Source organism: Cicer arietinum, chromosome 1 (assembly GCF_000331145.2).
Source record: "Cicer arietinum cultivar CDC Frontier isolate Library 1 chromosome 1, Cicar.CDCFrontier_v2.0, whole genome shotgun sequence".
Taxonomy (NCBI): Eukaryota; Viridiplantae; Streptophyta; class Magnoliopsida; order Fabales; family Fabaceae; genus Cicer; species Cicer arietinum.
The window spans coordinates 49,914,297-49,926,016 of record NC_021160.2 but is presented as its reverse complement, the minus strand read 5'-3'; the positions used below and the strand labels follow the sequence as shown (position 1 = coordinate 49,926,016).

At 29.4% G+C, this 11,720-nt stretch overlaps 2 protein-coding genes across 20 annotated transcripts; one reads left to right on the top strand and one right to left on the bottom strand.

Annotated features, from left to right (window-relative positions):
* Window positions 1–1,492: 1,492 nt before the first annotated feature.
* Window positions 1,493–4,602, top strand: LOC101514825 (protein NUCLEAR FUSION DEFECTIVE 6, mitochondrial-like). 19 transcript variants are annotated; one of them, XR_189319.4, is made up of 5 exons: window positions 1,498–1,727; window positions 1,913–2,034; window positions 2,422–2,474; window positions 2,756–2,790; window positions 4,335–4,602. XR_189319.4 is itself a non-coding variant. In XM_073366186.1 (4 exons), exons 1-4 carry the CDS (start codon window positions 1,579–1,581, stop codon window positions 3,751–3,753), a joined length of 351 nt encoding a protein of 116 aa, XP_073222287.1. In that variant the 5' UTR covers window positions 1,493–1,578; the 3' UTR covers window positions 3,754–4,106. The 19 variants fall into 19 exon arrangements, 14 of the variants coding, with proteins under 14 accessions (XP_073222287.1, XP_073222279.1, XP_073222288.1 ...); XR_012162368.1 differs by having other exon boundaries at window positions 2,731–2,790; XR_189318.4 differs by lacking the exon at window positions 4,335–4,602 and adding an exon at window positions 3,734–4,106.
* A 1,309-nt stretch (window positions 4,603–5,911) lies between these two features.
* LOC101489338 (uncharacterized protein At4g28440) lies at window positions 5,912–7,625 on the bottom strand. The gene is made up of 2 exons (XM_004487151.4): window positions 7,271–7,625; window positions 5,912–6,336 (listed from the first exon to the last, which is right to left on the bottom strand). The coding sequence occupies exons 1-2, from the start codon at window positions 7,500–7,502 to the stop codon at window positions 6,146–6,148; spliced, it is 423 nt and encodes a 140-aa protein (XP_004487208.1). The 5' UTR covers window positions 7,503–7,625; the 3' UTR covers window positions 5,912–6,145.
* Window positions 7,626–11,720: the final 4,095 nt, after the last annotated feature.

Here is an 11,720-nt window from a genome sequence, read left to right as displayed (position 1 = left end):
CGGTCCACAAAAGTCACGGTTTAGCGAAGACTAAATACTGGGCCTCAGCCCAAATAATATATAAATTATTAAAGCTTCTTTGGGAGTTTGAAGGAGAGGGGAAATATTTGGAGGAGGACAAAATAGAATAATAGAGATAGTTTTTAAATTTTTTAAGAAAGTGATTTTGTAGATAATACTTATAATTAATATATTTTTAATTTATAAATTATTATAACAGTGTAAAAAAGATTTAAAGAATTTATTTAAGTCATCTAAAATCATATGAAATTTACCTTTAATATAACTTTTGAACTCTCAAAATAGAAATTTTGTATTATAAATAAAAATAAACTCCCTAAAATTCTATCATTTCAAAATTCTTTATTTATTTATTCCTTCGAATTTTTTTCACATAGCGTTAAATATCTCATCAGAAGTCAAGGTAAAATATTCTTGTCAATTTAAAATTGATTTCTAATAAAATAATTTTTGCAAACTAACTTTTGGTAAAATGCCCAAAATTCAGAGTTTGGTTTAATATTTACCAAATTATAAGTGAATTTTTTTTCTAGATATTGTTTCAAAAAGTTCTCATTTTTATCTAAATTGACTAATTGAAATATATATATATATATATATATATATATATATATATATATATATATATGAAAATATAAAGAATAAAAAATAAACTTCAAATTGTTAACCATAGCTTAGTACTGTACCTATAATTTGAAGCACAAAAAGAAAAGGAAAAAAAAAAAAATTCTTAAATATTTTTTTAAAAAAACATTTATTGCGTAGTATAAACTTGTAACTTAGGGTAAACTTAAATCTACTGTATTGGTTTTTTAAAGAGCTCAATTTTCACACAGTTAGAGTAAAAGGATTTAGTTGATGCATCAAAACCTTCTATTTACGTGGCTTTTGAAGTAATAATTTTTAAAGTAAATTGTTTTAATAAAATATAAATAAAGATATTATTTTAAAAATAGATGTATAAGTTGAAGTATAAAAAAAAATTATTTGAAAAGTTGATATATTTAATTATTTATTAAGATATGATACATCAAGTTTTTAATTATTATTTTTATTTATTTTTAATTATAAATAAAAAATAATTTATAGACAATTTTAGAACTCTTTATATTTACCATTATAAAAATTCTTTTTTAAAACAGTTGTACCGTAAAAGGAATGTTCATAGTTTATATCATTTTCCATCTAAAAGTTGTTATAAATGATTTTTATGGAAACTATAATAAAATTCATCCTTACAATTTTTTCTTCACTGCAAAATAAATTCAGGTCACTTTTTTTGGTGGCAACTACAAAAATCATATTTTAATGCGGATAAAAAATCATTAAAAATAAATAACCCATTATTATGTTAAAACTTCAGAGTGATATTTTGTGACAATACTAAATTATAGAGGTAAAATATTAATTGTAGGGGTATGGCCAGAAATTTTCAACTATTAGGCCCGTTGTTTTGTTTTCGAGCCCATCAACTGAAGCAGGGTCTTAGTTTGGTAGAACCCTGAACCGTTACGACTGCAGAAACTACGCAAACCCTAAAAACTTTCCGATAACGAAATGGCTTGCGTCGCCGGCACTGCCGCGAGATCGATATTCCGGTCATCCTCCGCCGCCCGCACCGCTTTCCGTATCGGTTCAGAAGCTAAAACAGCTCGTTCTCCTTTCCGAATCGCCTCCAATAAGCCTCTTTCGCAATCCGCACTCAGGTAATTCACCACTATTTTTCGAAGTTAAAATTGCTCATTCTGCGAGCATTTCTTTGAGTAAATTGTTTTTTAATATGCTTATTAGTGCTAAATTTAGTGTTGCTTCAATTCCATTATGGTTAATTTAGTGAGCTGAGAATGAATGAAATTGATAATTTTTGTTGTTGAATTGATTGTGAATGAAGGTGTCCTGTTGAATTGAGCTTCTGTGTTGAATCGATGTTGCCGTATCATACGGCAACTGCTTCTGCGTTGATGACTTCAATGTTAGTAGTTTCTGAACGCAGATACGGTTGGCTTCCTGAAGGTACTGTCTTTGCTACTACTACATCAATGCAATTATAATTTGTTGATAAAATTTTCATTTTTATTAGTTTTTTCATTTTAATGCGTTTTTGTTTTAGTGGCCTTTTTAGCTTTGTTTGGGAATAAGTTGAATGCAAAATATAAGTATTGTAATTGTTTTTAATTTTTAATATCTTGCAAAAGGCATGTGAAATATCTGTATTTTCTTCCTCCCTTGTTTGCTTCTTTGGAGTTTACTGAGTTGTTTGATGAAAAAAGGGTTTCGGAAGGTATTTTAAAGCTAATTAGGACTAAAGAGTATTATGTTATGCGGTATTGTAGTCCGACTCTATGGGTCACCTGTGATAATTATTTTTGGCCTGACAGTTGGGTTTTACTTTTGAATTAGGTAGCTAAACATCTGTAGGATTCCTTGTGTTCTTTCTTCAATTTAATTTGCGGGTAAGTTGGTGTCTGTTTTTAATTACTGGGTTAAACACTTAAACTTAATGGAGTCTTGTTGGTGTTGATATGCAATGCATTCAAAATATATATGAAATATCATTATCCATTTCCTTGGGAAAAAGGTGGTTCATATAATTGATGGTAGAATGTATCTTTCTATAACTATTAATCTTGTTGCAAAGATTGATGGATTAAGTTATTCCCTGAGTCTTCTGCTTTCCTTGCTCTCAAACAACTAAATCTTTTAGTGAAGCCATACATGCTCCTTTTGTTTGTAGGCAAGGAGAAGACTATTTGAAGATCAAGAAGCAAGGTTGGGATGACATGGACCTCTTATGATGTTGGGCTTTAAACAAAAATAATATCTGATTAAGAAAAATTGCTAGATGTCTTTCACTAATTATTTTTCACATTTAGAGCAAACTTGTCTGCTCTTGGATCCTTTTATTAAGTAAACATAGTGAATATAATTAAGCTGGATTCTCCGTTTACTTTGTTTTTTAGGAACTAATTATTTCTTTCTTTTTATCAATCATATTGTTCAAATTTTAATGCCTCTTGGGTACAATTGTTGAGAACAAAAAGAACAGCTATATGGGTACAATTGTTGGGTACAAGTATCTTATGATATATCTTCACGTTGTCTTGAATTATATCTTTCGGGATTAGCTTCTTATTTTAAGTATCACTTAAGACTACTTTTATATTACTTAGTTTTTATCATAATTTGTTTTTATATTTAATTATGATTAGGACTCTGGTATTCCTAATTTCCTATTAATATGGAATAGTGTTTCATCTTTGGTATCAAGTTAATTATCAATCATCATCAGGTTGTCTTTAGTATATCTTTGCGCAGCTCCTTTCCTGTCTTGTCCCCAAACTTTTTATCATACTCGACATTGTATTGGTTGTTTAATTTTGACTGAAATACAGTGTAGTTTTATTTTGTAAAAAAGGAGAGTTAGTTATCAGTCTTATCACACAGTTATCGTATTCTAAGTCCTATTACATTTCTTCTTGTTCTTCTCCTTTTTTACAGAAAACACATAACTTAAACAAATACCACACATCTAGTAGAGTTTCTCTTGAATTCATTTTATTTCATGTGTTTGTTATGTTTGATTCTTTGAAATATTATATGCATCTGTTTGTGTGACTTAGCTGCTGAAATTCTGCCATTAAATCCTTAACTGATTCAATTTATAGGACCAATTGATAATAAAGCTACATACTGATCTCTTTTGCTTAATCAGATTGCAATGATGATGTGTGATAAGTGTTCTGAAGATCGAAGCAATCTTTTATGTACAATCTGCTTCGTGAGACAGTGTCTTGTCTGAGCCATTGGCGGGTCAAATTGAGTCCCAAAGGCTGAAAGGAACTTTAAAAAGCTAGACCACCTGTAACTCTGTTATTTCTTCTTTAGATTTATAAAAAAAACCTACTATTGACCCACCAGGATTGTAGTGTCTAAAGTCAAATAAGCTGAAATTGTATTGCACAATGTTGGACAAGTTTTCTTGGCCATGTTTTATAGAAATTTCATATTGAATCAGCTAGGGATGTTTATGGATGTAGAGATGGAGTGTTGAGCTGTTTTTTAATTAATTTTCGCAAGTCCCTCTACTCTATGGCTGGTCCAAATTTACTTTCTCCTTATTACAATGTATAATGAATTTTGGTTATGCTCTTGGCTGGGTAAACTACTATCCTACTTAATCATACTTACACTTTTAGAACTAAAAAATTAACATGATAAGTTTTCTGTCCTATGATTACTAACTTTTTTTGTGTGGTATATGCGGTTAGGTAGTTTTTCAATTTTCTCATTTGCCTTGTCTTTTCAACTTTCAGAAGGAGAGGGTTCATGATGTGATAACTACAGAATGCAATTCAGATAATGCTCTCAAAATTTACTTCGTCGCTATCAAAGTTGGATTGATAATCTAGTGCACTTAATAAAATATGAGCTTAGGATATTTGAACTTATATGTATGATTTGCCCGCCCTCTTTTTAAGTTACGATTCTGTTTTGCACATTTTCTTGAGTAAACATTGTAAGTAATGAATTATGATTTCATCACTTAAAATTTCAAAAAGCTATCCGCCTTTATTTTTTTGACTCGCTCGGTTTTTCAAAATTTATGAATTTGCTAACTATAAAGGAATTTAGTATTTAGGCTCGATTATTAGAAATTCAAATTAGTCATTGCCTACCCCATAACTATGAGTGTAGACATAACGCTGCGGTTTATAAACATTTAAAAATTCTCTCAAAAAGCTTGCTCCTCTTCATTAAATCATCGATAATAAATTACAGTATATTAGTGAACAAACAAGGACACGGTAGCCCTAGCTTTTTCAAAGAAAAAAATAGAACGCAAAAACAGGATTGTATATTTGTATGACTAAGCATCGCAACTATGAAGAGAAATTCAGATGGAACATTTCTTTAGAAACCAAAAGCCCATAAAAATTTATATAAGGTTTAAACACATCTCTGCAGTATAAGCATGGTCGGGGTTAGCTTAAAACCTGTTAAACTAGAATTGATTTTTGTGTCCAAAAAAGTTATTTGATTCCACGCATCAGATTACACAAGTGCCAAATTTTGCATCGAATTAAAAAATGAATACTGAGTTTCACATACTTGTTTGGATTACGTTTCACTAGAGGCTTGTTTGATTTTCATCGCAATAACTCTATTTTAATTTTTTAAAATAAAAAATATTTGATAAAATTATTTTTAATATTATATTTTTTTAAATAAAAAAAACAGAATAGATAAATACTTTTTTAATTCTCTAGTCAAAAACTATTTTAAAAACTTAGATTATCAAATAATTTTTTTTTGTTTTTCTTATATCTAAATCCTTTTAGAAACAAGTATCAATAATTTTTTTCCTTAAATTTTTAAAAACCAAAATATAAGTGTTTCAAACAGACCATTATATATAACCGATTGTAATAAAATCAATTTCATTTATCGCACACACTTGGTGCCTTTGATTTGAGGATAAATTATTTAACAAATAATTTTGTTTATAATATAAAGTATAAATATGATTTTAGTTTTAGATAAAATACAAGTAGCTCCCATTATAAAATTGTGTTTGCCTTCAATCTTCAATTTGATTAGAAATAATTAAAAGGTAGTTTTCGAATTAGGTTGATACTACTTTTAAATCAAATTGCTAGTTGCTTTCAATAAAAACATCCAAACAAAAATCACTTCACAATCACTTAGAACCAATTCAATTTTGAAAATCAATTCGATTTAAAGTCATGCTTATCAAACTCTTCTCGAAACCAACACTTTGCTTATTCGATGCTACGATTAAAAATGGTGTTATTTACCGGAAGAGTAACACGTGCTACCTTCACAGATGCATTTGCAGGGAAGCCCAGTGATTTGCTGAAAGAGAACTGTATACACTTCAATTTTGGAAATATATAAACAATATTTACGGTTGATCATAAGCACAGGCATTATCAATTTTCAAAACTGACCCAAAACATTAATCTTAGCATTAACCACAGCAATCTTAAGACTAAATAAGCAAGACTGTACCATATAAAAACCTGCACTGCAGTCAATTGTTCAATGGTCAAACTAAAAATCAGAATCCCTCGAAACTTGAAAGATTCACTTCAGAAGATAAAAATTACTCTTCAACGACATTGACTAACTCATACTCAACTAATGAAAGATTGTTATCCTCTCTAACTTCAAAATTTGCAGGTTCTGTGGCCTCTATACGCCCCCACCTATCCACTGCAAGCCTCATAGATCCCTTGAACATGTCAATCTTGGCATTACGCAGAATTAAAGTTGCACCAGGGTTCATGAGGTCCACTGCATAAAGGTAAATGGATTAATCTTTCAAATAATACAATAGAGCCAAACTGATATCATCTCCCAAAACAAGGAAAGAAACAAAAGCATTTAAAGTTTAAACATGACACAATGATGTGCTAAGGAATAACCAGGAGTTATGTATCAGTACACATAACTGTCCAAATACACTCTTTACTTTAACCGGGAGTTTATTCATACCATCCAATAAATCCAACACATAACTGTTGACTAGGAATTTATTCATGTCATCTAATGAATTCGGTCAATGCTATGTATGTATCATTACACTACTGCAGCTACAATATATCTGGGGTCCAGAAGTTATGATGTTTCAACACCGACAGGCTAATGCACACTCATCCCATTGCATCTAGCTTACTCGGGAAAACTTCAGTTAGGGCACTGAGTCCCAACATTGGCAGACCATAAGACAGTATCAGTTTAACCTATTTCTCAGTTCCTTTAAATAAGACTTCAATGCTTTAACAACATTAATATCTCACAATCCACAATATGCGTAGAACAAGGTCACCTAGTTTAAATTCTGACAGACACTAAAACCCAATACAATCAACGAGTTTTAAACTAAAGCAATGTTGTATATCCTGGTTCCCAGAGAATCATGGTTAGTGCAAATTCCGCTATCTAACAGTGCTATTGCGCCACTATAGCCTCTATTTACTTACACTTTGTACTAAATAGTGTATTGGGGAACAATAGCAATTTATTCAAGTGAATGACAAAATTTGGCATTGAAGTAACATAGGTTCTATCAGGTACTAAGCGCCAAGAAATCTAACTTAAGACTAATTGTATCTTAAAGTCAACGACATTACATATCCAATAGCAATAAAATTGCACACAACATAACAAACAAACAAACAAACAAACGCAACGATTTATCGTACAACATAAAAAAAAAAAGTTGTACCTTGTTCGTTGCGAGCAGTGAAGACTATGGATCCGGTTTCATCTCCAACGAGGCATTCAGCGATGCGGGAAGGACGAGAAGCTATCACCGCCGATCGACCACCACGGTTAGGGACCGTCTTCACCGGCGAAGAGCTAACCACCTTCACTGTCAGAGTGTGTCCATTGGTTCCCGGTTTCAGCTGATCAACTTTAACGAACACCGGTTTTCGCTTTGTCGTTTGTGTTGCCATTGGTTCACAGTTTGCGTTTCAGCCTCGTGTTCGAGAGAATCGATCGATCGAAACTGAGATCACAGGAATCAAAGTTTTAAAACCCAAACCCTAGTTTTCTCTCAGCTTTTGATTTTGGATTTTGGGGATTTAATAAATATTGGGCCTATTTTGTGTTCGATATAAGCCCGTATTAAACAGCCCTTCTTGGTGACCCAGGCGTCTGTTGTATTTCAACTGGAAGACAACAACAACAACAAAATGCAAGAAATGAACAATTTATGGAGGGGAAAGAAATGTAATCTCAATACAGAATTATTTTAAACCGATCAATGATTATCAATCGCCAACAAATCAAAAGAAAAATTGAAAAATGAAACTTATGCAATTGTTTGAAGTGTTGACAAGTTGTGATTTATTGTCATTACAAATTAATTTTATACTTGCATTGTATAATTTTATTCTCTTTATAGATTACTTACAAGACCCCTAATTCAAAGAAGAGGAAGTGCAAATAACAAAAAGAAAAAAGTAAAGTAAATTATATCGGTCTTTTTAGTAGTTAATTTGGTCGGATTAAAGATTGTCATAATTACGATCACAATTAACATATTAGAGAAGACAAAAATCAATAATATCAAAATAGACAAAGTTACCGTCCACAATAAGATGAACATTAAAATTTATTTTAATAAATTTGAGGAAGAGTCGAAATGAAATTAGGGTTTATATCGTGGACCTAATATATTATTCTAATTAATAGGGTTAGTGTGTGGCTATCAATATCTCTAAAGGATGGTTATATGGATTTGCATATAGAATCACAACCATCTACATTATAACTTGTCAAGATGATTTCATGTTTAACATGTCATCTTTCATAAATGATGGCAGCCACTATTGTCCAGATTTATTGTCGTCGTTGATAAGAAATTGATATAGCTAATTGAAAAAGAGCATTTGTCTAAGGTTTTTAATGTTGATTATTGAATGGGGCCCAAACTACACTTGAGAAGCCCTAATACATCTTTTGAACACATGATCAACAATTTCAATGTGTTTTTTACATCTAAGATAGATTAAAAGAATGAAACATCTTTTTCCCTTAGCTTAGCTGATATATGATAAGAACGGAATTATTAAAAAGCATCCATGTAAGGTGGGTCTTTAGGAGGGATATTAAGATTTCATAATTTTTGCCTCAAATAATAGTGTCGTCAATGCGGCAAAAAAATACTAGTTGTTTATTTGTATCCAAAGTTTTCATACTTATATGATTAACTCTCTTATTTCAAATTCATTTATCCTTTTTAAGAGCCATAAAATAAGAATCGACTAAAAGTTTGTAAATTCTATTATCTGAATCTAGAGAAAACTATAAACTTGTCTAAAGGTTATATAAGTTTTTAATACCTATAAAATTTTGAAATTTTACTTTTAGTCCCGGTAAAAAAAAAAAACAATAATTTTAGTTCTTACAAAGTTTTTCAGCGAGCAATTTTAGTCTCTGCTAGAAAAATATGAAACTAGAAATTGAACTTTAAATTATCTTTTGTGGAAAACGTCTAACAATATTTTTAAGATGTCTATAAAAAACTCAGTAAAAAACTCACCCCTAATCTGAATATCTAATAGATTGACAATATCATCCAAAGTAATTGGTGAAGTGATATTTGGTATAATGACGAAGTCTCAAAGTGTCGTCACTCCACAAATGTAGAAATCAAGTTGTTGTCAATGAGCTTCAGACTACTTCGTTGTAGTTGGACTAATCCAAACAAATTCACTCACGTCTTTATATCTCATAGGAGTACTTGCGAAGTAAACTGTTGCAACTTCTTATCATAAACAGCTATCTTTAGCATCAGTCGCTCCGGCATAAAATAAAATACATGACCTAAAATATAATATAGAAAAAATAATAATTAATTTAAATATTTTTAATGCACCATAGATAATAGTTAATTTAACATACTTCACTAAACCATAGCCTGACAGAAACATTATACAAATATCGTGTAAGGACATACATATAATATGGCCTTCAAGATTTTTAGAAAAAGCTTTGTAACGGGAAACTTAAAAAAAGTTACCGAAAAAAAAAATTGGCACTCATTTGTGTACCAAAAATTTGAAATGGTATTGTGAATGAAAATGAAAACTTTTAATATTTATATCTACGAAAAATTAAAGACAATGAAACAATTTTTTCCCTTAGTTGATAAATGATAAGAACACAAATATTAAAAAGCATCCATGTAAGATGGGTTTTTATGAGGGATATTAAGACTTCATTACTTTGGCCTCAAATAATATGTTCTTCAAAGCAGTAAAAAAATATTGGTCGTTTGTGTCTACCCTATATTACTAGATCATGTTTCCATAGTTTTCATACTTAAATAACCAACTCTCTTGTGTCAAATTCAATCATCCTTTTCAACAACCATAAAACAAGGTTCAACTAACAGTTCTTAAATTTTGTTTTTTGAATCTAGAGAAAAGTATATGTCCTAAAGATGTTTGTCTTACTTTAAACATGTTAGGTTTTAAGATAATTTCAAAAACATTGTCACAAAATTGACTTATGATGAGTAAGTTACATTTTAAATCTTCAAAATATTAAACATCTTCAATCTTGTCATTGTTTTCAAATGTTACTATATTTTATCAAATCAGAGAAAACATTGTATCTCTATCAACATCTTAACAAACAAAAAATTAAGTAGTTTCTAAATAACTGTTACTTCTAAAAAATAGTATTTTTTAATCAAAATTTTAAAAATATATCATTTATAATTTCAACGTTTTCAAATATATGAATATGGCTTGAAATATAAAATTAAGTCAGTTTTTCAGAAGGACAATTCAAAAAAAATTTATAGCTCAAAAACTTTATAAAAATTATTGTTTTACAAAATCGAGGTAAAAAATGTAAAAAAAATAAGAAGAAGTTTATGAATTAAAATATCACTATTTTAATAATACATATTTGAAGTAATCAAAATTTCTTTCAATTTAAGAAAAGAAAAAAAAAATTGTGAACATCCTACACGATTATTGTGTTACACTAAACTGGATAATTTTTATACAACCATGTATTTTTAGTTTTTTTTCTTCCTATTCTCTCGGATGATTTCATTGATTGTAGAAGAAATGAGTGGTTTGGTGTCTTTGCACACTTTAGACTTTTTATTTTGTAGTTGCTATAATTGCATGAATGGATAATTATAGAATAAAAAAATGTATTATATAAGCATACATACCCTCCTAAAACAATTTGAGTTGTGGTTAATTAAATTATCACCAACTTCATATTCCTTTATTGGATTCAATAAGAGGAATATGGCAATGTCAAAGGTTGCATTGGGTGTATTCTTTAGTGCTCTTTTGATTTGCTCAATTTTTACTCAAGAGGTTGATGCCACAAATATTGGTAACGGGGCAATGGAACGTGACACTATCTCATGCAGCAAAAAAAACCCTGACGCATGCAAAAAGGCTCCTGCTAACCCTTATACAAGAGGTTGCAGTAAAATTGCAAAATGTCGTGGTGGAAATCAAGCTAAATAAAAGGATGAGGAATATAATAAACAATAATTAGAAAATAGTAATTTTTTGTCATAAAAAATATTTCTTCTTAGATGAAATATAAACAAAAATTATAATTGAAAAATTGATGGATCTCATAATTTAAGATCATATGCATCAATTTTTTAATTATTATTTTTATTTGTATTTTATTTTAGAATAATATGTGATTTGTTACATACAATAGTTATATATATTTTGTTCATCTAAAATGAACAAATCACATACATAATGAATAGTGATGATATCTTTAACATATATATTAATAACTAATTCCAATTCTTTTAATTTTTTATTGTCTAAATTTGGATACTTTGCATAGTTCCAAAATCAACTTCAATACTATGGGTACATTTTGTAATTATTTGATATTAATATATCAATATATAATACATCAATGAGAATATGTTTTATACATTTGATTGTTTTTCTTTATTGGATTTATTTATTTGATTATAGTATTTATATGCATTTAAAAAGTTAAAATGACAATATATGTGAGTGTGCACGGGTCCAGATGGTTAGTTACCATATCAAGATAGGCATTAGTATACAATATTTCATATCTTATTAAATTGTAAAATAAGGTTAAAAAATTTAAATATGGTTGATATAAATGTCTAAAATAATCTTCAATATTATTCAAGCAAT